A 26,591-nucleotide genomic window follows, 5' to 3' on the forward strand; every position below is an offset into this window, starting at 1 on the left:
GTTAGACTTAGCTTTGGGGCACTGAAAGATGTCCTAGGCTCATTTTAGGCACTTCCTGCCCCAGACTTGTAATTGGCCATTTAACAAAGTACTTTGCTTTCTTGATTTTTGAGCTCAAAATTGAGGATTAGGAGTGCTGTTATTCCACAGGTAGCATTGCTTCTAGAAGACTTCAGTGAATAACTAGAAATAAATTAAAAATCATGAGTTTATGTTAATAGTCTCAAGTTAATTTTAGTATTTTCATTTAATTTCCTTGATTTATAAACATTCTCTTACCCTGCAAATCTTGGTTCCTAATGTCAACCTGAAATGAACAAAAGAAAGACTGACTCTGCAGAACAAAGAATTTATCTGGGAATTGCAGGGGATCTAAACTCAGCTGAGATTGGTAAATCAGACCAAGAATTCAAATGATTAATAGGACTAAAATACTATTCTCAGTTGGTCAGAACAATTTCTTACCATTGTTAAATTATATTTAGGACAGCTAATGAAGATTACATGGTTGTTTTTTAAGTATTAATAGTATCTGATCAGAATAAGGACATTTGAGTTATCTTAAAGGAATGCTTGTCATCAAGCTCTAGTAGCCTTATACAACATTTTATATTTCCTAGGTGTTTACTGGTATATTTATGTCATTCAGAAAGGGCACTTAACTTTACCATTGTCTTCTAGACAGCATGAACAGTTCTTCACTGTATATGTAGCTTTTTGTGTTGGACATTTTGTATCAGTCTAAAGACTTCAGTTATTGGATTTTTATACTAAATAAATTGATACATAAGAGAATATTTTATCAGTAATACTTAACAAAACCATATTTTAGAAGTATATTTCTTGTGCAGTTTGCCTCACCATTAATATTCTTATTTCAAGCAGCTTCTTAGGATTACTTACCTCCTCCAGTGTTTTGTCAAAGTCCATGTCTGTGTTTGAAGAATAGTTCTACTTTCCATCAGCAGGGAGGCAGCATAGCATAATTAAAGTAACTTTAACTTTTAAGCAGACACATTCAAAGCCTGACTCTGCTATTTCCCAGCCTTGTAATACTAGACAAATTGCTGAAACCTACAATCTTCAACCCCCAGGCCATGGTCTGGTACCTGGTCCATGGCCTGTTAGGAACCAGGCAGCTCATCACCTCTTGAGCTTCCCCTACATACCCCATCCCCTAACAAAAAATTGTCTTCCATGAAACTTAGGAACTGGGCCACATGCAGCATTCGGGTGAGTGAAGCTTCATCTGTATTTACAGACACTCAGCTCAGCTGCCTGAGGTTGGCATCAATGCCTGAGCTCTCTCCCCCGTCCATGGAAAAGTTGTCTTCCATGAATCTTGTCTCTGGTGCCAAAAAGGTTGGGGGCCGCTGGTTTAAGCCTTTTGGAGCTTTAGTTTTCTGGTGGTAAAATGGAGATAATTCTAACTCTGCAAGAAGAACTAGCAAGAGACTAAATCTAGAGAGATAAGAGGAAAACTAAGAGAAAAGATATTCTGGAAGCCAAGTGAAGTTAATGTTTCTAGGAGGTAGTTACCATCTACATCAAACGCTGCTCATAAGACAGGTTAAAAAGAGGTTTGAGAAATGACCATTGGAGATAAGAAGGTGAGGTCACTGGCTTTCTTCTTGACAGTTTTTGGTGGAATGCTTAAAACACTAATTTGAATGGGTTTAGCTGGCAAGAGATGAATAGGAGACAGTGTACACAACTCTTGGGGATTTTTTGCTGCAGAGAGAATGAGAGAAGGGTAGTAGCTGGAGGGAGGAATGGGGTTAAAACTTTTAATAGAGGAGATAATACCATATATATATGTGTGCTAAAGGTTTTTTAGGAAGGTGCAGCCGGGAGGGATAATGTGGTGAGAGAAAGAAGAGAATTGCCAGAGTCATGTGCTTGAATAGACAGAAGGGTGGGAGGCTTTGAGTGCACAGTGGATTAAGTGCTGAGAGTGCAGGCCATTGGTCTTCAGTAAGAACGTGTAGATGGACACAGGTGGCAGTTGATATAAAGGGCTCTGGCTTTCTGTTTCACTGGGAGAATAGAAGTAAGGTTATCAGCCGAGAGGGAAGTTGGAGGAGTAGGTAGGTGTTAGAGGTCCGAAGAGAGAAGTCATATAGGAGAAAGGGATAGGCTAGGAATTTACAGTGTAATTTCTAGTAAATAGTCCATTGAGGTGAGTCAGTGCTGACTGACTCACTTTAAATTCAGTCACAGGTTTTCTTCATCTATGTTTAACTGCATAAGTATACAGAGTAGGTGCAGTATAGGTTAAACTAGGGTTATAGTTTATTTGAAAGAGTAAGATAAAGTGAGATAGGGACAGAGGCTTTGAGAGAATACGCATGGGAGTGATATTTCATTTTAACTAAATATTTCAGAAAGTTATTTATTATATAACAGACAAGGATTAAAAATAAATGTAGCCACAAGCAAAATGAACAAAATACTTTAAAAATATTTACCTTCAAATTTCTCTGGTTTTCAATAGTGTCTTTTTACACTTGATTGGTTCAGATTGGAACCAAATAAGGTCAGTACATCACGTTTAATTGTTGTGTCTTTTAAATCATTTATTCCATGTCAGTTTCCTCTCACTCCCCTTTTTCAAGCCGTTAATTTGTTGAAGAAATTAGATATTTTGTCATCCAGAACTTTCCATATTCTCCAACTGGCTGGCTGTATTTTGTGTTATATTTTTAATTGCAAAATACATGTAACATAAAATTTACCATCATATTCAAAGGTACACTTCTGTACTATTAAGTATATTCACATTATTGTGTCCTGTGAGTATTGTTTTTAACATATTCTTCTAGGCCCCTCCCCTCCCCTCCCCTCCCCTCCCCTCCCCTCCCCTCCCCTCCCCTCCCCTCCCCTCCCCTCCCCTCCCCTCCTCTCTCTCTGTCTCTCTCTGTCTCTCTCTGTCTCTGTCTCTCTCGACAGTCTCACTCTGTTGCCTGGGCTAGCATGCTGTGGTGTCAGCCTGGCTCACAGCAACCTCAAACTCCTGGGTTCAAGCCATCTTTCTGCCTCACACTCCCGAGTAGCTGGGACTACAGGCATGCACCAGCATGCCTGGCTAATTTATATATATTTTTTTCTAGTTGTCCAGCTAATTTCTTTCTAAGTTTTTAGTGGATGGGGTCTCACTCATGCTCAGGCGGGTCTCGAACTCCTGAGCTCGAATGATCCTCCCGCCTCAGCCTCCCAGAGTGCTAGGATTACAGGCATGAGCCACTGTGCCCAGCCCTTACTTTCTGTAATTAACACTGATGCCAGATCTAGAGAGGTTTGATTTGATTCCGCTTCAATTTTTTACTTTTTTGGTGAAGGGCCAAGGGCATAAATAGTGTGTTGGTACTTCATATAGCATCTCCTCAGAAGGCACGTAATGACTTGTTGTCCTAGTGATGAGCTTGATCATTTACTTTAGGTCTTCTAGCCTAACGATCCATTTAAAAATTTTCCATTGATTTTTCTTCTCCTCAGTGGTTTTATTAACCATTGATGATCATTGCTCAGATCCATTATTTTATTAGAGCTTATAAAATAATTATTTTCTAATAGCGTAACTCCTTTTGCATTTATTAGCTAGAATTCTGTTAAGAACATTTACTCATCTAGTTTCTGCCAGAAATGCAGGATAAATGCTTGATTCTTTTCTATTACTTTCAAGTTATCAGGTTACTAAGTTGGTTAATTTTTAGTTAAAATTATGAATTCATGAAGTTCAGAATGACTCAGTGAATTATAGTTATTCTTGTGATGTTCAAATTGTCTTATTATTGGCCAGTGGAAGCTTAAAAGCTAGCTCCTGCCTCCTCCATAACTGGAGCATCCTGGATAGTGCCTAAGGTTGTTTGTGTTTGTCTTGTCCTGAACTTGAAATCATCCATTTCTCCAAGGAGCCCTTAGTTCCTTTCAGTGTGATTCATAATATGGGTGTCTACTTTAAAAGGGTGGTGTTATTTTTATTTGGTTCTTCAGAATACCACTTGGTTTCTTTTCTTGATTCAACAGGCATGCCCAAAGAAAAATACGAGCCCCCTGACCCTCGGAGGATGTACACAATTATGTCTTCTGAGGAAGCAGCAAATGGAAAGAAGTCACATTGGGCAGAGCTTGAAATAAGTGGTAAGACTTGGAAGCATGAATTTATGGTATGGAAATTAAGATATGGCAGAAAATTAAGTTTTCTAATGCCAGTACACAAAAGAAGCAATGATTGTGTTTTACAAAAAAATGCTAGTTTATCTTAGAAGCAGGAGGGTTCAATGAAAAGAACATGATTTGAGTCAAAGTTCAAGACCCACTTGTTGCATATTCTCTCAGTATCCAGGTCCTGTTGTAAAGTAGGGATAATAGTGACAAGGACGAAATGAAAATAACACAAGTGAAATGCTGGTATGTTAGCTAACAAACCAGTGGTTTGTTCTGATACTTAGTTCTCTGATAAAGTAGTATTGAGCTTTTGCTTTATCAAATAATAGATTTTCAGTGGAGTAGGAAATGGCTGGTCTTTATAGATTTTGGAGTAGATTTGTTTCTCCTAATTATTTGCTTTTCAGTTTGTGTGTCTCTGGGGACAACTTTATCAGAAACTCAAAATCTTAAGAGTTTGAATCAGATCTCAAATTTCCCCTTCACCTTGAATGCCATATTCTAAGACATAGACATTTTTATAGAAATACATGAGCCTTCAGACACAAAGACATCCTTTTCCCAGCATCCCTGCCAGTGGGCATATAGTCTCTTTCTAAATATTTCAAAGGTGGTGAAGGGATATTATTACTTTTCAGGGTAAACAGTGCTAAAGAAATTTTGTGTTACTGTTGACCTAATATGCTCCTTCCAGTTTGTCCTGATTTTTGCCTTCCGAAATAGTACAGAACAAATTTTTTCTTCTTTCATCTGACTGCTCTTTATTTTTAAAAATTTAATGCAGCAAACATACTGAGCATATGGTACGTGTAAAATATTTAATCTGGTGCTAGCCCAGGCGTATGGAAGATACATAGATGAAGAAAAACCCCACAATCCCTGTCCTTAGGGAGCTTATGACATATTAGGAAGTGAAAGGCATGTAGTACACAAGTGTAAATAACAGACAAAATAGAACTACCAAGTCTAGGTATAAAAGTGCTATAGGAAGCAGAAAGGAAGTAATGATTCCTCCTTTGTTAACTCAAAATTTCTGGTTAATCTCTTAAGTAAACTTAAATGCCCTCCTTTGTAGCCATAGAAGAAGTCAGTACCCACGTGGGTCTCTCCTGTTTTTCCTCTTCTGATTTCTAGGATGTTGGACTTCATTAAACCAAGTTCAATTCAGTAAAGTAGGTGTGGTAGTAGACAGTGAAATTTCTTTCTGTTTTCCTCTCTCCTGTTAAATTTGGCCTTTTGTGCTAGGAGCCCAAAAAGAAGTACACTCTCTCATTTAGTAGTTACTCTCAAAGCACATGACTCTCACTTTTCCCTTTTAATTTCTGCAGGATTGGTATTTATCTGTATTTTTCTCTATTTTTGTCAGCCTGAATTAGCAGTTTGTGAATTATAAGTCTTTTGCTTGGTAAGAAGTTTCCCCTTTTTTACAGCCTCAGGATAAGCTAGTTTAGGCCATTGAGATTTTGTCTTTGAGGCTAAGGGGATTCTTCTCTCTCCCTCCCTCCACTTCATTCTAGGAACTCCTTGGCGATCTTGAGTCACTGTTCTCTGCTTACTCTGAACTTTGGGAAGAGGTTCTGTAAACAAGATACAAAGGAAAAGAGGAGGTTCCTCTAAAGTAACCTTCTTAACACTTAGTCATCTTTAACAGCTATCCACATGGAGAAAACTATTGGTTGACTAGGTCTATACAGTGGGATCTTGTAATTAACAAAGCCACTTAATACATAAGCTCCTATGTGTAGAAATTGTCTAGGCTGAATTCATTTTATGCTAAAACTATTATTTCATATAGATGATTTAGAATCAATTCCTTAAGATCCTGTGATTTAAAAAGTTATCAGGATCTGAGATCATTGAATCCTAAATCTGCAGTTAGCTCCTGTGCTGTTCTGGTTCCAGAGCTTGGGGGTGAGAGTTCTTTGTGCCATTTGAAGGTAACCAGATAAGCTGGACCACTCTCTATCATTTACTTTTTAAGGAGCGTTTTTCTTTTTTTAACTAAAATGAAACAGAGATAAAGAAAACCAAGCAATATTTTAATTATTATAAGGCCCAAAAGCCTTGTAACCACTATCCAGGTCAAAACTAAAGCTTTTTCACTTTCCCCAGAACCCTCTCCATATGCCACAGCCAGTCACACTACCTACCCTGCTCCCAAAGTAACCATCATCCTGACTTTAAAGTAATTGCTTCCTTATGTTTCCATTACTTGTGCTTCCATTCCTTGTGCAATTATTACCTCTGCTGATACTTAAATTTTTCTGTTGTTGGCTAAGAGAGAACCTCTTTAATTGACTACTGAGTTCTTGGACAGAACCATAGTTGTTTTTGATAGCTCCTTACCATGTGGCAGACAAGGTTTTCTTGGCTCATCTTGTTTATTTCCTGCATCAAAGCTGGAATATGCCATTTTCCCAAGAAGTCTTTTTTTTCCTTTTAATTTGGAAATGTTATTTCAAAACCATAATTCATGTGCCCCAGGGATGCTCTTGCTACTGGGTGAATCTTCCTATCCATGAGCATGGCATATCTCTTCCTTTATTTAGTTCTTTGATATTTTCATCAGCGTTTTGTAGTTTTTTTTCCCCCCAGCATATTATGGGGGTACAAATGTTAAGGTTACATATATTGCCCTTGGGCCCGCCCCCCCCAAGTCAGAGCTTCAAGCATATCCATCTCCCAGTTGGTGCGAATCACACTCATTATGTATATGCCCACCCCTTCCCCCCCACCTGCCCGACACCTGATAAATATTGTCCACTTAGGTGTTGATCAGTTAGTACCAATTTGCTGGTGAGTAACTGTGGTACTTATTTTTCCATTCTTAGGATACTTCACTTAATAGAATGGGTTCCAGCTCTATCCAGGAAAATACAAGAGGTGCTATATCACTGTTGTTTCTTATAGCTAAATAGTACTCTATGGTATATGTATATCACATTTTATTAATCTACTCATGTATTGCTGGGCACTTCGGTTGTTTTCACATCTTTGTAATTGTGAATTGTGCTGCTATAAACTTTCGAGTGAGGGTGTCTTTTTCATAGAGTGTCTTTTGTTCTTTTGGATAGATGCCCAGTAATGGGATTGCAGGATCAGATGGTAGATCCACTTGTATCGCTTTAAGGTATCTCCATATTGCTTTCCAGAGAGGCTGTACTAGTTTGCAGTCCCACCAGCAATGTAGGAGTGTCTCTCTCTCTCTCCCCACATCCATGCCAACATTTATTGTTTGGGGACTTTCTGATAAAGGCCATTCTTACTGGAGATAAGTGATATCTCATTGTGGTTTTGATTTGCATTTCCCTGGTGACTAGAGATGTTGAGCATTTTTTTTTCTTTTTTTTTTTTTATTCCAGCATATTACGGGGGTACAGATTTTATTGTTGAGCATTTTTTGATATGCTTGCTGGCCATTATTCTGACTTCTTTTGGAAAGTTTCTGTTCATATCCTTTGCCCACTTTTTGATAGGGTTGTTTGATTTTTCCTTGCTAATTTTCCTAAATTCTAATTAGATTCTATTTATCAGCCCTTTATCAGATATGTAGCATCCAAAAGTTTTCTCCCATTCTGTGGCTTGTCTGTTTGCTCTCTTGACAGTTTCTTTGGCTGTGTAGAAGCTTTTTAATTTGATCAGGTCCCAATTATTTATTTTTGTTGATGCTGTGATTGCCTTTGGGGTCTTCTTCATAAATTCTTTGCCTAGGCCAATCTCTAGAAGAGTATTTCCAACGTTTTCCTCTAGAATTCTAATAATTTCACACCTAAAGTTCAAGTCTGTTACCCAGCATGAGTTTATTTTTGTGAGAGGTGAAAGGTGTGGGTCCTGTTTCAGTCTTCTGCATGTGGCTATCTAGTTTTCCCAGCACCATTTATTGAATAAGGATTCTTTCCCCCAGTGTATGTTTTTGTCTACTTTGTCAAAGATTAGATGGCTATATGAGGATGGTTTTATATCTGGGTTCTCTGTTCTGTTCTGGTCAATGTCTCTGTTCTTGTGCTAGTCAAAGCTGTTTTAATGACTATAGCCTTGTAGTATAGTTTGAAGTCTGGTAAGTTGATACCTCCCATTTTGTTTTTATTGCCTAGGATTGATTTTGCTATCCGGGGTCTTCTCTGGTTCCACGTGAAGCGTAAAATTATTTTTTCTATATCTGAGAAAAATGATGATGGTATTTTAATAGGGATTGCATTGACTCTGTAGATCACTTTGGGTAGTATAGGCATTTTAACAATGTTGATTTTGCTGACCCAGGAGCATGGTATGGTCTTCCACCTGTTTACATCCTCTGCTATTTCTTTCTTCAGTATTTCATAGTTCTCCCTGTAGAAGTCTTTTAACTCCTTAGTTAAATATATTCCTAGGTTCTTTATTTTCTTTGTTGCTATTTTGAAGGGAATTGAGTCTTTGATTTGGTTCTCACTTGTACTGTTGTTGGTGTATATGAATGCCTCTGATTTGTTTGTATTGATTTTTTATCCTGAGACTTTAGTGAATTCATTTATCAATTCAGGAAGTCTCTGGTAGAATCTTTGGGATTTTCTAGGCATAATATCATATCATCAGCAAAGAGTGAGAGTTTTGATCTCCTCCCATTTGGATGCCCTTAATTCTGCTCTCTTGTCTGATTGTTATAGCAAGGACTTCCAGCACTATGTTGAATAGAAGTGGAGATAGTGGGCAACCTTGTCTTGTTCCAGTTCTGAGTGGGAATGCTTTCAGTTTTTCTCCATTCAGTATAATGTTGGCTATGAGTTTGTCATATATGGCTTGTATCATTTTTAGGTAACCTCCTTCTATGCCTATTTAGTTAAGCGTTCTTATCATGAAAGGGTGTTGAATTTTGTCAAATGCCTTTTCTGTGTCTGTTGAGAGGATCATATGGTCTTTGTTTTTGCTTCTGTTTACATGGTGAATACATTTTAGATTTGCATATATTGAACTATCCCTGCATCTCTGGGATGAAGCCCACTTGGTTGTGATGGATTATTTTCTTCATAAGCACTTGGATTCGATTGGCTAGGATTTTGTTGAGAATTTTTACATCTGTATTCATAAGGGATATTAGTCTGTAGTTTTCTTTTTCTGTTGCATCCTTTCCTGGTTTTGGTATCAGAGTTATGTTCGCTTCATATAAAATTTGTTGGGGAGGATTCCATCCTTCTTGATGTTGTGGAATAATATTTGCAGAATAGGCACCAGTTCTTCTTTGTAAGTGTGGTAAAATTTGGGTGTGAAACCGTTTGGTCTGGGACTTTTCTTTTTAGGAAGGTTTTTTATTGCTGTTTCAGCTTCAGTACTTGATATTGGTCTGTTCAGGAATTCTATTTCTTCCTGGTTGGGCCTAGGGAGGCTGTGTATTTCTAAGAAATTGTCCATTTCCTCCACATTTTCCAGTTTGTGTACATAGAGGTTTTTGTAATATTCATAAATTATATCTTGTATCTCCGTGGCATGCGTTGTAATTTCTCCTTTATTGTTCCTGATGGAGCTTATTAGACATTTTTCTTCTCTATTTTTCATTAGTCTAGCCAAAGGTGTGTCAATTTTGTTTATATTTTCAAAGAACCAACTTTTTGTTTTATTAATCTTCCTTATGGTTTCCCTGTTGTCAATTTTGTTTAGTTCTGATTTGATCTTAATCATTTCACTTTTCTGCTGAGTTTGGTGTTGGTCTATTCTTTTTTTCCAGCTCTTTGAGTCAATTCATTAGGTTGTCTATTTGTGGTATTTTTGACTTTTGGATATAGTCATTTATGGAAATAGACTTTCCTCTCAGGACTGGTTTAACTGTGTCCCACAGATTTTGATAACTTGTGTCTCCTTTGTCATTTAGTTCAAAGAATCTTTTGATTTCCACATTTATGAAGTGATCATTCAGCAGAAGGTTGTTTAGTTTCCATGACTTTGTGTAGAAATGAGAGTTCCTGTTAGAGTTGATTTCTACTTTTATTGCATTGTGATCTGAAAAGATACATGGTATAATTTTATTTTTTAAAATTGTTTGAGACGTGCTTTGTGTCCTAGGATATGGTCGATCTTAGAGAATGACCCATGAGCTGATGAGAAGAATGTATATTCAGTGGTTTTTGGCTAGACTGTCCTGTAAATGTTAGGCCCATTTGTTCTAGAGTTCTGTTTAAGTCCATTATTTCTTTGTTGATTTTCTGTTTGGAGGATCTGTCCTGTGCTGTCAGCGGGGTGTTAAAGTCTCTGACTATTATGGTATTGTTATTTATCCATTTGTTTAGATTGAGTAGAGTTTGCTTTATGAATCTGGGCGCACCTAAGTTGGGTGCATACATATTTAGAATTGTTATGTCTTCTTGTTGAACTGTACCCTTCACCATTATATACTGACCTTTGTCTTTTATTATTTTTGTTGATTTAGAATCTAATTTATCTGAAATCAACACTGTCACGCTAGCTTTCTTTTGGCTTCCGTTTGCTTGAAATATTGTTCTCCACCCCTTTACCTTTAGTCTAACTGCATCATTGCATGTTATATGTGTTTCCTGAAGACAGCAGATAGTTGGCTTGTATTTTTTTATCCATTCAGCCACCCTGTGTCTCTTGAGTGGGGAGTTCAAGCCATTCACATTTATGAAGAGAACTGGTAGGTGGGGCAGATTTCTGTTCATTCTGTTGGGTTGAACTTTGTTGCTTTGTTTTCTCTCTTGAGCCATTGTGGTATCTGGCCTTTGATCTTTAGCTTTTGAGTGGATTTATATTTGTGCATCTTTATTGTGCTAATCCGTAGGTGACACTGTTTTGAGTACTTCTTGAAGGGCTGGTCTTGTCTTGGTGAATACCCTCAGTCTTTGCTTATCTGAGAATGTCTGTATTTCTCCTTCGTGTATAAAACCAGTTTTGCAGGGTAAAAGATTCTAGGCTGGGCATTATTCTGTTTCAGAAGAGTGAGAATGAGGCCCCAGTCTCTACTTGCTTGTAAGGTTTCAGTAGAGAGGTCTGGTGTTATATTGGCTTCCCTTTGTAAGTTACTTGCTTCGTTGGTGTTACAGCTCGTGGAAGCGCCCCTTTAGTTGATACATTGGTCAGTCTGATGACTACATGTCGTGGTGTCTTCCTGTTTGTACTGAATCTTCCAGGAGTCCTTTGAGCTTCTTGAACTTGTATATAGAGATTTTTAGCAAGGCCTGGGGAATTTTCCTCTATTTTATCTTCAAATAGCTTGTCCAACCCTTGCTTGTTTTCTTCTCTCCCTTTTGGAATCCCTATAACCCTTACATTAGGTTTCTTCACACAATCCCACATCTCTTGTAGGCTTTGGTCTGTTCTCTTATTTGTCTGCTCTATCTCTGTGACTGACTTATTTAATGGAAGGTGTTATCTTCAATCTCTGAGATTCTTTTTTCTGTTTGATCTACCCTGTTCTTGAGGCTTTCCACTGTGTTTTGTAGTTCCCTGAATAGATTCATTTCCAGGAGTTTGGTTTGATTTTTCTTAATTTCAATTTCTTCAGGGAATTTTTCTTCCAGGTCCTAGATGTTTTTGTGGTTTCTTTGTCTTGGTTATCCATTTTTTCTTGCAAGTCATTGAATTTTCTTACAATCCATGTTCGAAATTCTTCTTCTGTCATTTTAACGTTCTGATTTTGGTTGATGTCCTTTTCTAAAGGGCTGGTGTTCCTCTTTCAGGGTGTGCTTTCCGTTTGAGTCTTCATATTTCCGGAGTTCTTTTGCTGATTTCTTCCCATCTGGACCAGTTGTTGCTTCTTACCGTTAGGTTTTCGTTTGGATGATTACATGCCCTCTTAAGTCTCTGAGCCAGTAGGTGGTGTTTATGGGTGAGATTCGACCACTCCCTGTATGATGAGTCAGTGGATGTGGTGAAAGGGTGCACAGAATGTCCTCTCTGTCAGTAGGTGACGCCTGCTGGGAGGAGCAGGCTACAGTGTTATTTTGGGGTCCTGTAGCCAGCTCTTCCTCTGGAGAGGCATTCTAGTGCCTCAGGTGGTGGGTGGGGCGCTGGGACTTCCAGGTGTGTCTTTATTCTCCCTCTCAGTGAGGGCTGGTCTGGGAGTGAGTCTGGGTGGAGTTGGGTCGGGTGATTCTGCCTTCAAGCACCACAAATGCTGTTAGCAGGGGTCAAAGGTGTGTTCACTGCTTCTGGGCAAAGCTGTCAGGGAGGGGCTAGAATGGCCCTGCTCAGCCAGAAAGTCTGCGTGTGGGGCTGGGGCTGGGGCTGTCTGAGACCTGCAGTCCAGATTATGCCTCGCTTCTTTCCACCCTCCCCAACTCTGTGGCTTCTCCTGGGTCTCTACTAACAGGCTGGACCTCATGCCAGGGAGTCTCCGCTGGCTGTGATGTGGGTCGGGGAGGTTCCCTGTGCAAGATTGCAGCCTGGGCTGGGCACATGGCCCCCTTTGGGAGGAGGGTTGCCCTCAAGCATGCTGATCCTCCCCTGAAGGTGCACACCCCTTAATAGGCTTGTTCACAAAAATCCCTTCTGTGCCCTTGGGCAATGCGAGACCTGGTGCACGGGATCTGTTCTACTGGTCTGACCTCTGGGCGCCGGAATTCTATCCCTGACCCCACCAGGGAGAGGTGTGCCAGTCCTAATTCCCACGGGGAGCCCAGGCTGGGTCGATGTCTCTCAGCCTCAGAATCTGCCCAGTTCTTCTGGGATCACCGTGCCAGCACCACCCGGGAGGACTGGTGGGTAGAGAGCTCACAGTCTGAGTTCCCCTCAGTAAGCTCTAGGGTCCCAAAAGGGAAGGTCCCATTCCCTGGAGGTGCCTCCGGCTGGTGGCTATATTGTCTCTCTCGGCAGCCAAGGATAGGAAAGGGGGAGGGGAGAATGAGGTGATATGGTGCATGCTGCGAGACTGGGGTCTGTGCAGGGGGAGGTGCCCCTAGGGTGTTGGGAGCCTGGTGCCAGGTCCACAGCAGGCTTACCACTCACTGGTGGTGGCCGTCTCTGGGCTGGTGTCCGCAGGTCTCTCCACCCGCTGGGGAGCCCACCAGCAGTCCTAGATGCAAGGGATGGGAAAGTTAACCACTTCACCTAGTCTTGCCGCTGGTCTCCAAGCTTTTCGGCAGCTTTCTTTTTCCATTTCTTCTCCGCAACTACCTCCCGTGGAGTCTCCCGTGGTCTCAGGTACCCCTCCTTCCGATCCTTGTCCAATGTGTGGTTGTCTGCTTGCTTATTTCTTCTAAAATCTATCTTTTTTTGCAGAGACACTCTGGCTGGTGGTTTTTCTCGTCCGCCATATTGCTCCTCCTCAGAGTTCTGTAGTTTTCCTCATATAGTACTTAACATTTGTTAGATTTATACCTAACTCTTTCTTGTTTGTTTTTTTTTGTTGTTGTTGCTAATGTAAATGATGTTGTGTTTCTAATTTGAAATTCCATTTTTTCATTGCTGGTATATAAGAAAGTGATTGACTTCAAATCTTTTAACTGTTTAATTGTAATTTAAAAAAATGTCCTCTTATTTTTCTAAAAGCATTCTTTTTTTATAGTTATTCATTTTTAAGTTCCTTGTAGTTTTTCTTTAGTGAATTTTTCTAACAGTTTTGTTCTTTTATTGCTTCTATGATTTTCTTAGTATTTTTTACTGCATTTTGAAACAGTAGGTAATAGTTTTGGGGGCATGTTTGTGATATGCTTTTGTCTGTAGGGAGTTATTCTAGTCCGTATGCTGTTCTTTTTATAATAACTTCTTGAAATACAACTTTTATGGATTTGACTTAAGCACTTTTCTGTTGCTCATTTTTATTTGACTTTAGTTTTTCAGAACTTTTAGAAGGAGGCTCCAGGTAGGTTTTCTAATATCTGAGCTCCTTTTTCTGTTGTTTTCATAGACGTGGTCACAACTATGGGAACTTATTACTGAGACTTTGTGGTTCTATTCCCTTTACTCACTTAACATTGACCTTCTTTTTCCTTCATCTCTTTTATCCCTGCCCTACTAATTTTAAATCCATTCTTCAAGCTTTTTTCTCAATGTGGGGCCTTGGCTGATTGGTGCAGGGGTCCTCAAACTTTTAAAACAGGGGGCCAGTTCACTCTCCCTGAGACCATTGGAGGGCCATGGGAGAGTGCAGTGCACATTCCACACATGTGCACTGTGGGCCCGGGACAAGCCAGCTGCTAAGGCAGCTGCGGCAAAAACACCCGGCGGGCCGGATAAATGTTTTTTTTGGTGGGCCACATGTGGCCCTCAGGCCATAGTTTGAGGACCCCTGGGAGATTCCTTGGGGCCCAGACTGATCCACCATTTCATTTCAGAGTTACTATAGACACTGTATATTCACTTGTTACTAACTTGGAGTGAATCCCTCCCAGTTGCAGTGGTGTTTTCAAATTGGTGCTGTCCAGTGTATATCAGTTGCTTTCTCTTTTCAGTTCGTTCCATTAGGCACATTTGTGCTCAGTGTAGTTATTCAGCAGTTCCCAACCTTTTTGGCACCAGAGACCGGTTTCATGGATGACAATTTTTCCACAGATGGGTGATTGGGAGAGTGGGAGGCAGAGCTCAGGCAGTGACCTGAGCCAGCAAACGTTGGGGAGCTGCTATTAAATACAATGAAGCTTTGCTCACCTTCTGTTATGTGGCCGGGTTCCTAAGTTTTACGGCAGACAGTTTTTCCATGGGACGGGGCAGGGGCATGGAGCTCAGGCAGTGATGCATGGTCCAGTTCCTAACAGGCAATGGACTGATACCAGGCAGGGTCTGGGGGTTGGGGACCGCAGTAATTATTGATACGATTAGGTTTAAGTCTGCTGCCTTGTGACTTATTTTGTATTCCTTCTGTCTATTCTTTGTTGCCTTGCCTTTTTCTTTTTTTTTCCCCCTTCTTTTGGATTAAGTTGGCATCTTTTTTTTTTTTTTTTTTTTTTTTTAGACAGAGTCTCGCTTTGTTGCCCAGGCTAGAGTGAGTGCCATGGCGTCAGCCTAGTTCGCAGCAACCTCAAACTCCTGGGCTCAAGCAATCCTGCTGCCTCAGCCTCTCGAGTAGCTGGGACTACAGGCATGCGCCACCATGCCCGGCTAATTTTTTCTATATATATTAGTTGGCCAATTAACTTCTTTCTGTTTATAGTAGAGACGGAATCTCGCTCTTGCTCAGGCTGGTTTTGAACTCCTGACCTGGAACAATCCACCCGCCTCAGCCTCCCAGAGTGCTAGGATTACAGGCGTGAGCCACTGTGCCCGGCCAATTCGGCATCTTTTTTAAAGATTCCAGTTTATCTTCTTAGTTGACAAGCTGTGTTGTTTAATAAGTGGTTGCTTTAGAGTTTTTTTTTTTTTTTTGGAGAGTCAGAGTCTCACTCTGTTGCCCGGGCTAGAGTGCCATGGCGTCAGCCTAGCTCACAGCAACCTCAAACTCTGGGCTCAAGCGATCCTTCTGCCTCAGCCTCCCGAGTAGCTGGGACTACAGGCATGTGCCACCATGCCCAGCTAATATTTTCTATATATTTTTTGTTGACCACTTAATATCTTTCTATTTTTAGTAGAGACGGGGGTCTTGCTCTTGCTCAGGCTGGTCTCGAACTCCCGAGCTCAAACCATCCACCCGTGTCGGCCTCCCAGAATGTGAGGATTTCAGGCGTGAGCCACCATGCCTGGCCTGCTTTAGAGTTTATAGCAGGCGCCCTGAAACTACAGCCCATGGACCACATGTGGTTGTTTTTGCCCATTTGTTTTTTTACTTCCAAATAAGATATGTGCTGTGTGCATAGGAATTTGTTCATAGTTTTGTTTTTTTTTTTAACTATAGTCCGGCCCTCCAGCAGTCTGAGGGACAGTGACCTGGCCCCCTGTTTAAAAAGTTTGAGGACCCCTGGTTTATAGTATAAATCTTTTATCATGTAATATATCATTTCACATATAGTATAAAAGTCTTAAAACAATATACAGACATAACTTATTATGGTTCAACTTAAGATTTTTTTTTTTTTTACTTTACCATGGTACAGAAGCACTACACATTCATTAAAAGCTGTACTTCAGGTATGCATACTACCATATTGTTTTTCACTTTCAGTGCAGTATTCAATAATTATCTAAGATATTGAACACTTTATTAAAAATAGGCCTTGTCGGCTGGGCGCTGTGGCTCACGCCTGTAATCCTAGCTCTTGGGAGGCCGAGGCGGGCGGATTGCTCAAGGTCAGGAGTTCAAAACCAGCCTGAGTAAGAGCGAGACCCTGTCTCTACTATAAATAGAAAGAAATTAATTGGCCAACTGATATATATATATAAAATTAGCCGGGCATGGTGGCGCATGCCTGTAGTCCCAGCTACCCGGGAGGCTGAGGCAGAAGGATCACTCGAGCCCAGGAGTTTGAGGTTGCTGTGAGCTAGGCTGACGCCATGGCACTCACTCTAGCCTGGGCAACAAAGCGAGACTCTGTCTCAAAAAAAAAAAAAAAAAAATTGGCCTTGTGTTATATTATTTTGCCCATTTGTTGGCTAATGTAAATGTTCTTTCCATAGGTTTAAGTTGCTTAAAAAAAAAAAAATAAAAAAAATAAATGTTCTGAGCACATTTAAAGTAAGCTAGGCTGAGCTATGATGTTTGGTAGGTTAATTATATTAAATGCATTTTTGACTTAGGATATTTTCAACTCATGGTGAATTTATTGTGACTAACTCTGTGATAAGTTGAGACGCATCTATACTTATGTTTCTTCTCTGCTGGCCTTTGTACTATCATAGTCATGTGTTTTACTTCTACATATGATATCAGTCTCACAATACATTGTTATTTTTCCTTTAAACAGTTGAATGATGGAAAAAAGTTGTTTTTTATTTCCACTTGTTCTTTATTCCTTTGTGAGTGTAAGTTTCTGTTATTTTCCTTCTGACTGAGGACTTGTAATGGAGGTCTGTTGGTGATTTTTTTCTTTCAGATTTTATGCCTGGAAAAGTCTTTATGTTGTCCTCTTTTGGAAAGATAGTTTAGCTGGGCATTGAGTTTTTAGGTTGGCAGTTTATCTCTTTCAGTACTTTAAAGATGCTACTCCACTGTTTTCTTGCTTGCATTATTTCTGAGAACTCTGCTGTCTTTTATGTGTTCTTTTCTGTGGTTACTTTAAGATTACCTCTTTATCACTGGTTTTAAGCAATGTGATTAAGATGTGCCTTAGTATAGTTTTATTTTTTGATTTTTCTTGTGCTTTGGTTTTGTTGAGCCTTTTAGATCTGAGTTTATAGTTGAGCTCACTATTTTTTTCAAATAATTTTTTCTGCCTCCCTTCCCCTGCCCTTTGGGAAGTACAATTATTTGTATTTTAGGCTACTTGCAGTTGTCTTATAGCTTACTAATGCTATGTTTGCTTTATTCTTATCTTTATTTTTTTTATATCTTACACAAGTTTTATTGCTATGTTTTCCATTTTACTAACATTTTTCTTTACAGTATCTAATTTGCCATTAATCCCATCTAGTAATAGTATAGTTTTCTTTCATCATTATAAGTTAAATATAGGTTTTTCAAAATATCTTACATGTCTTTACCTAACATTTTCCCTCTACTTTTTTGAGAATATATAATACATGTATAATACTTTTTAATGTCCTTATTTACTAATTTTGTCATCTTTTCAATTTCTAGGTTGGTTTTTAATTCATTTCTCTCTCTTTTTGCATGCCTGATAATTTTTGATTGGACACAGTACATTGTGAATTTTACATTTTTGGGGTGCTAGATATTTTTATATTCCTAGAAATACTCTTGACCTTTGATATACAATTAAATTATTTGGAAACAGTTTGATTCATCAAAGCTTACTTTTAAGTATTACTTTCCTGACACAGGTTCTGTGAGTTAAGCGGTTTTTCTGCTTTGAATTGTCAGTACAAACTATTCCTGACCCATGTGATCTCCAAGGATTGTTCCCTCTGCTCTTTTTGATTGTCTCCACTAATTTCTCACATGTATTTTTAAGACTTGGCAGAAGGAGGTTCCATCTTCATATCTCTATATCTTTCTCTCTGTATAGCCCTGTCTTCTTTGGCCCTCATGTGTACATGCATACCCATGGTTTCTTTTGCATCTCTCTGGAGTTCCTCTGTGCATGTACACATACAGATTCTTATTCTGTTCCACACCTCTTATTTTTAGTACAAAAACTAGTATATCGTATATATCCCTACATTGTCCTTTTTTTCACTGAACATTTTATTTTAGAGAGATTCTTAAGTAACTATATAGCTAGCTGCCCTGTACTTTCTAAGCTGCATAATATTTCTGTTACATTTGTACTGTAATTTATTTATATTGTGCTTATTGATGGTCAGTTGTCTATGACAAGCAGTGCTGTAGTGTATATAACTTTATAGATTATTATATCTTTTTTTTTTTTTTTTTTTTTTTGAGACAGAGTCTCACTTTTTGTTGCCCTGGCTAGAGTGAGTGCCGTGGCGTCAGCCTAGCTCACAGCAACCTCAAACTCCTGGGCTCAAGCGATCCTCCTGCCTCAGCCTCCCAAGTAGCTGGGACTACAGGCATGCACCACCATGCCCGGCTAATTTTTTGTATATATATTTTTAGTTGGTCAATTAATTTCTTTCTATTTTTAGTAGAGACGGGGTCTCGCTCAGGATGGTTTCGAACTCCCAACCTCGAGCAATCCGCCCGCCTCAGCCTCCCAGAGTGCTAGGATTACAGGCGTGAGCCACCGCGCCCGGCCTAGATTATTATATCTTTGCTAATATATCTATAGGTAAAAGGCTTATATGCATTTGTGATTTTTTTTTTTATTTTTTTTTTAAGTCAGAGTCTCACTCTGTTCCCTGGGGTAGACTACCATGGCATCAGCCTAGCACACAGCAACCTCAAACTCCAGGGCTTAAGCAATCCTTCTGCCTCAGCCTCCCGAGTAGCTGGGACTATAGGCATGTGCCACCGTGCCTGGCTAATTTTTTATATATATATATATTTAGTTGGCCAGTTAATTTCTTTCTATTTTTATGGTAGAGACGGGGTCTTGCTCTTGCTCAGGCTAGTTTCGAACTCCTGATCTTGATCGATCCGCCCGCCTTGGCCTCCCAGAGTGCTAGGATTACAGGCATGAGCCACCACGCCTGGCCTGCATTTGTGATTTTGACAGATGACACCATGCTATTCTTTTTTATTTATGATGAAATTCAGAATCAGCTTATCTAGTCCATGACACTTTATTATGCTATTTTATAAATTAGGATGATTTATGATTTGTCTTTCCATGTGTTCTTTTATATCCCTCAGTCTAATATACTTACTAGATTTATTCCTAGGTATTTTATCTTTTTGTTCATATTATAAATTGGGTCTTCTGTTATTTTATCTGATGGTTATATATGAAAATTTTTGTCTACTGTATGTGAACATGTTCTGTATGTTAACATGTATGTTCTGTATATAACATAACAAATATGTTTTATTGAGATATAACTCACCATACAATTCACTCATTTAATGCGTACAATCCACAAGTTTTGTATATTCACAAAGTTGTGCGACCATTAGTACTGGCAATCTACTTCATCTATAGATTTGCCTCTTCTGGACATTTCATGTAAGTGGAATCATACATTATATGGTCTTTGAAACTGGCTTCTTTCTTTCAATTTGCATAATATTTTCAAGTTTCATCTGTGTTAATAGTGTGTATCAGTACTCTATCCTTTTAATAGCCAATAGATATTACATTGTATGACTATTCTTATCTTATTTATCCATTTACTAGTTGATAGACATTTGGGCGATTTCTACTTTTGTGCTTTAAAGATCGATGCTGCTATGAACACTCATGTACAAGTATTTGTGTGGACATATATTTTCATTTCTCTTCGGTATACAATTAGGGGTAGAATTGCTGGGTCACATATACACACACACACATATGTAAACTTTTGACAACAAAAAATTAATGAATAGATGAAAGGAAGTATAAAATAATATCTTTTTTTTGAAACAGGTCTTGCTTTGTCACCAGGCTGGAGTGCAGTGGCCCAATCTTAGCTCACTGCAGCCTTGAACTCCTGGGCTCAAGCAATAAAATGAGAGTCTTTTTTTTTTTGAGACAGTTTCACTTCGTTGCCTGGGCAAATGCCGTGACATCAGCCTAGCTCACAGCAACCTCAAACTGCTGGGCTCAGGTGATCCTCCTGCCTCAGCCTCCTGAGTAGCTTGGACTACAGGCATGCACTGTGACACTGGCTAATTTTTCTATTTTTAGTAGAGACAGGGTCTTGTTCTTGCCCAGGCTGGTCTCAAACTGCTGAGCTGTCCTCCTGCCTCAGCAGAGTGCTAGGATTATAGGTATCAGTCCCTGCACCTGACCAATAGTCTTTTTATCTTTCATTGAGGAAGTTATTAAAACTGTGAAGATTGTAACCTTTAATGGATAAGTTTAAAGATAGTTTCATCATTTTTCATCCTTCTGTTACATTAAAGAAACATAGTTTACTGCATTTTTATTCCAATTTAGTTTTTATATTGCTGTATATGTTGTCCCCTAGAATGATGTAGTGGTAATTATATCTAAGTAGTAGAATTTTGGTGCTTTAAACAGTGCTGATCAGGTGCAGTGGCTCATACCTGTAATCTCAGTGACTCAGGAGACTGAGGCAAGGGGATTACTGGAAGCCAGGAGTTCAAGTCCAGCCTGGGCAATATAGCTAGACCCATCTCTAAGGAAAAAAATAAGAAAAATTATCCAAGGGTGGTGGTGTGGAACCTGTAGTCCTAGGTACTCAGGAGGCTGAGGCCCAGGATTGCTTGAGCCTAGGAATTTGAGACACCAGTGAGCTTATGATGGTGTCACTGTACTCTAGCCAGAGTGACAGAGTGAGACCCCATCTCTTAAAAAAACAAAAATCCCACCAGTCCTAGATTATTTAATAAGCATATCCATTTAAAGAATAAGTTCTTTGGACTTTTTAGAAAAGTACAGGATGGTGTAGTGGTTTAGATGTTAGTTGCTCTGCTTTCTAATTTCCTTTTCCCAGGGTCAAACAGTTATTAAATGCTAGAGCTACTTGGTGGTAGAGCACAGACTAAAATGTAAGTTCCCTGATTGAAGTGCATCGTTTTTTTCTTTGCATCACACTGCAGTGTTCATTTATTTTAACATAATATTCTCAGTTTTCTCTTCTTCGTGTACCTTCGCCATTGTTTTTGCCTTTATGGATTGAAACTTCCATTTGTTAACACACATGCTTTGGTGCATTAAGTATGTTTCCTTACCCATCAACTTTACTATTTTTAAGTGAAGCGTTATTGTGGTATATAATTTGCCAAATGGTCTGCAGAGCCACTCAGGAGCTGGCTGGCTGGGGTGGATCTGTCCTCTCAGCATGTGCCAGCCCCGGCTGATAGGCTGACAGGAACGGCTGACAGGAACCGGCAGGGCGAGGGGCAGGCCTGGTGAGGGCGGGGGAAAGTGCTGTGGCCAGTGTGCAAGGGGCCCGGGTTGTGGGCTGCTGCCGGAAGAGCTGGATGGGATCTCCGGGATAGGGGATCTGGGACGGAACCAGTTGGCCTGGGGAGAGTGAAGTGGGGTCCCTGTGGGGTGAGGGCTGCCCAGGGGAAGGGTTTTAGAGGTCTGGAACCACTCCTGGCGTGGTGGTGGTGGTGAAGAGTCGAGGGGGACGAGGCTGCCCAAGGAATGTTTTTAGGGGCCAGGGGACTGAGGAAAGGCTGCTTGAGTCAGGGGCGCAGAGCCCAGGAGCACCAGGCCTGGGAGTGGGGTTTGAGTTGCCCTAGGGAGCGAGTGGGTGAGGGGTGGGCATGGGCTGGGCTTACGTGGGGCCAGGGTGAGCTGGGCCCTGCGTTGGGAGGGATGAGGGTGGCTGCCTGGCGTAGGGGTTCCCTGGCTTTGGGTGCGAGGCCAGCTATGGGCCCTGAAGGTCTAGGTTAGGCACCAGGCAGGTATGGAAGGCGGCCTGGGAAGAAGCTGAGCCTGGTGGAGGGAGCACTGGGCTGAGACTTGGTTGGGGGGATGTTGGTGAGAGGAAAGCAAAGCAGTAATGCTGCAGGGTTTGCGGTCTGAGGCATCCCAGTGAACTGGGTGATTCAGAGATGTGTTCCCCTAACAGCAGGGCAGCTGGGGAGGGACACAGTAATAAGAAGCTAGGTGCAGGTGGGCTGCCATTGCACTGAAATGACTGAGGATAAGATCCGATGTTGAAGGTGAAAATAAAAAAAAGTAATAATCTGCCACATGTTCTCCTTCATGTCCTTCATGTAATTTAATCTGATCTCTCTTTTCTCCCACTTGATCCAATTTGCAGATCTCAGGACACAGTCTTTCCTGAGGTTGTAGTTTCTCTTGCTAGGAGCCTGAAATCAGGAATTGTGACTTAGGAAAAGTTCAAATTGTTGCCTTTTCCAATGATAGTTGATTTACTTATTTGCAGTATTATGTCCTGTAAAGTCACTGTGAACACTGAATTAGTGAAAACTGAACCATTGCTCCCAGGGGAAATACAGGATTAAGTTCTGTAAGCCTCTGGTCATAACATTTTTGTCATCTGATCAATACATGATCTTGTTTTATGATTGTTTCTGTTTACAGACACCCAGTTTAATATGTATCATTGACTTATTAACATTTAACTCATAGCCAACTGCACTGTTACTTGGTCCAGAACACATCTTCTCTCACACTTGTATATTCTGCATAAGGTACATCATAATGTTCTGGTGCTCAGGAAAATAAGATACCACTTCAGCAGTATGCTTGGGGGCCAATTTGAGTATCAACATCACCAACAGAAAGTGCAAAATGCAAAAAACATGGCACTTAATAGACAGTGAAAAGAATACTTGTTTATGATATGAGAGCAGAAACAAGGAGGCAGAGTGTTGCCTTCTTGGACTTCAACTGGGAGCATGTGCATTGGGCATATAAACATTTTTGCCACTTTTCGTGTGTCTGTAAATGACTGATTTTGGAGTTACAAATACATTTTAGGGAGTAGTTTAATTCTGAAGTACCGAATTGGCAAATAATGAGAACAACTGTAATTCCTCTGTTTCTTCTACAATGTCAAGAGTTTTTAGACAGTCTAGATGTTTTCCTTCCTGGTTTTTTCTAAATCTTCAAATGTAGGTAGGTACATCTAGTCCTTTTAGTGTTTGCTAATCACTCCTGTGTAAATGCTAATTGATTCCTCCTGTCTCCTAGTATTTAGCACTAAAGAATTCTGGGTACTTTGAATGAAATCACTTTCAAAACAGGGCTCTTACCTTAGGTCAGGCTAATCCCAGCCCTGCTCAAGCCACTAAACTGCTTAAAAGTGAATGCAAATTTTGGGGTGTTTATGTATATATACAGTTTTATGGGGAAGAAGTAGATAGATACCAACAGATTATTAAAAGGTGGCTTTCTTTTGCTCATTGACCTTTCCCAGAAAATTAGCAACCTTAATTTCTTGTATTGCATAGTTCTACTGATAGAGATTTATCTTTCTTTAGTATGCTATGTTCTTTTACTCCTGTAATTGATCTTTTAGACTGTAATTTGTTTTTTTTTTACAGAGATGGAGCACTTTAATATTTTGAAATTTGCTTTTTTCTACATCTTTCCACATTGGTGTATATAACTATTTCATTCTAAAAGACAATGGCTGGAGAATATTGTGAATGAACCATAATTAATTATGCCATATTAATGAAGATTTATGCTCTAATTTTTCCCTACTACCAACATTACATATCTTGGCATACCTGAACAAGTATTTTCATAGGATAAGTCACCAATTATGAAATTGTTTTGGGGAAAAGAATACTGTGTTTTTTTTTTTTTTTTTTTTTGAGACAGAGTTTCTCTTGTTGCCCAGGCTAGAGTGAGTGCCATGGCGTCAGCCTAGCTCACAGCAACCTCAAACTCCTGGGCTCAAGCAATCCTGCTGCCTCAGCCTCCCAAGTAGCTGGGATTACAGGCATGCGCCACCATGCCCAGCTAGTTTTATATATATATATATATATATTAGTTGGCCAATTAATTTCTTTCTATTTATAGTAGAGACGGGGTCTTGCTCTTGCTCAGGCTGGTTTCGAACTCCTGACCTCGAGCAATCCGCCCGCCTCAGCCTCCCAGAGTGCTAGGATTACAGGCGTGAGCCACCGCGCCCGGCTGAATACTGAGTTTTAAAATTTTAGTAGATATTACCAGTTCGGCTTCAAATATAGTTGTATCTTCTCCATAATGAATGTTTCTTTCCCCTTTAGCCTTGTCAGTATTGGGTATATATCTTTTTATTTTGCTGTTCACATAAGTGAAAATTGATATTTTATTGTTTAAATTTGTGTTTTTCACTACTAAGAATGACCTTTTTTTTTTTTTCATGTGGCTAACCCTTTGTTTTTTAAGTGATCTGTTCTTATCCATTTATTTTCCTGTTGATTTTTTTTGTTTTGTTTACTTTTATCTTTCATTATAGAACTCACATAAAAAATCACATAGGCAGAGTCTTCATGTTATTTACCATTCTATTCCCACGCCAGCATGGTAGATGCTGAAAGTTGACTGGATTAATGGATGTTTTCTCTTTGGCTTCCATACATGTTGCTGGCTCCACCATATAGAAATTTTACTTTTTAATGAATTCAGACCTGGCAGATATTTCCATTTTTTGGGATTCTGGGATTTGAGTTATTACTTTTCTGGTTTTTGGTATTTAGAAATTTACTCCAGTTTTTGTTTGTTTGTTTGTTTATTTTTGGTACATAGTAGGGATCTGAGTCCTCTCTGTCCTCCTCCCTCCTCTACCCCATGTATGATTTATTTATATGTGAATTCTTAGAGTTGATTTTTCCCTTCCTTTCCCTTCTGCACGGACTTTCTGGTTCTCTTTCTGGCTACCCTCTACCTTATCTTCTTGTGGAGATGCTAGCTTGTTCTTCTGGCAGATGGAATTGTGATCATTCTGTATGGGGAAATGTGATATATAAATTTGCAGGTTTTTAAAATGAACCTTCATAAGTCCAGAGAAGTTATGTTTCCATTTAGAGCATCTATTTTGCTTCTGAAGTCATACCCTTCTCCTCTCTTGTGTGGAAAGGGCTGAAACACATACAAAACATGGTAGGCACTTAATAAATAGTTTTTATGTATTAACAGTTTGTACTCGCTTGCTTTTTTCTTGATTCCTTTATTCTACTCGGGATTTAATTTTTTAAATGCCCCAGATTTTACAAAGCACTGCAGTAGAATAAAAAACTGGAGTTTCTTCTCATGCAAACTTATTTATTTGGATTTTTTAATATTTCAAATTATTGATACATTCAAAGAATAATTTTAATCTCTAATTTTTCATGGTGTGATTTTTTGAAACATTCACCCACATGAAAACCTGGTTTACATTCAAATGTTTCACAAATATAAATAATCTCTCTTCTTCCTCCTTTGATTTTTCTGTTAGAACAAACAACACGGTCTTTGTGTTTTTTGTTAGGGTGAGGTGTGATTATATGGAGCTTTCCATCTAAACGTTGCTCTAAGTTAGTGGATAATAATCTACTCCTGGAAGTTAGTGTACCATCTCTGCATTTACATTTTACTTCTCCTGTCATGCTAATGAAAACAAGAAAAGATACTGGAAAAATAGACAAAAACCCCCCATTCACCCGTGAAAAGAATACATATTCCGCTATTATTGGGTAGAGTATTCTAATAAAAATTAGGTCTGGTTTATTGGTAGTGGTGTTCAAGTCATCTTATATCTTTTCTGATTTTTTTTTCTTATTGTGCATTGAGGAAAGGGTTCTGAAATCTCTTAACTGTATGGATTTGTCTGTTTCTCCTGTTAGATTTTGCTCAAGTATTTTGAGGCTTTATTTATTTATTTTGAGACAGGGTCTCACTTTGTTGCCCAGGCTAGAGTGAGTGCCATGGCGTCAGCGTAGTTCACAGCAACCTCAAACTGCTGGGCTCAAGTGATCCTCCTGCCTCAGGCTCCTGAGTAGCTGGGACTACAGGCATGCACCACCATGCCTGGCTAATTTTTTCTATGTATATTAGTTGGCCAATTAATTTCTTTTTTATTTATAATAGAGATGAGGTCTCGCTCTTGCTCAGGCTGGTTTCGAACACCTCACCTTGAGCAATCCACCTGCCTCGGCCTCCCAGAGTGCTAGGATTACAGGCGTGAGCTACCGCGCCAGGCCTGATGCTTTATTATTAATTGCTACAGAAACATTTAAGATTTAGGATTGTATATCCTCTTGATGAGTTGACTCCTTTATCAGTATGAAATTACTTTCTTTATTCCTTTATTCTTTGCTGTGGAATCTACTTTGTCAGGTATTAATGAAGCTATTTCTGTCTTTTGATTAGTATTGGCATAATTTATCTTTTTTCATACTCTTATTCTACTTGTCTTTATATTTGAAGTACATTTTCTGTAGGCATTGTATAATTGGGTTTTGCTCCTTTTTAAATGCAAATTGTCAATCT

General features: G+C 39.5%; 1 protein-coding gene across 4 annotated transcripts in view; it reads left to right on the plus strand.

The window, feature by feature from the left end:
* Window positions 1-26,591, plus strand: part of CNOT6 (CCR4-NOT transcription complex subunit 6) — a 91,626-nt gene that overhangs the window by 27,625 nt on the left and 37,410 nt on the right. Inside the window, exon 2 of one of the 4 annotated variants that reach the window (XM_075993738.1) lies at window positions 4,027-4,140. The exons of 1 other annotated variant lie outside the window; for it this stretch is intronic. In XM_075993738.1, coding sequence (XP_075849853.1) covers window positions 4,029-4,140 — 112 coding nt within the window. In that variant the 5' untranslated portion in view covers window positions 4,027-4,028. Of the gene's footprint in view, window positions 1-3,033; window positions 4,141-26,591 lie in introns of those variants that run through there. 2 more of the 4 variants (XM_075993737.1, XM_075993736.1) reach the window with 2 other exon arrangements.

This window comes from Microcebus murinus, chromosome 17 (genome assembly GCF_040939455.1).
Source record: "Microcebus murinus isolate Inina chromosome 17, M.murinus_Inina_mat1.0, whole genome shotgun sequence".
NCBI lineage: Eukaryota > Metazoa > Chordata > Mammalia > Primates > Cheirogaleidae > Microcebus > Microcebus murinus.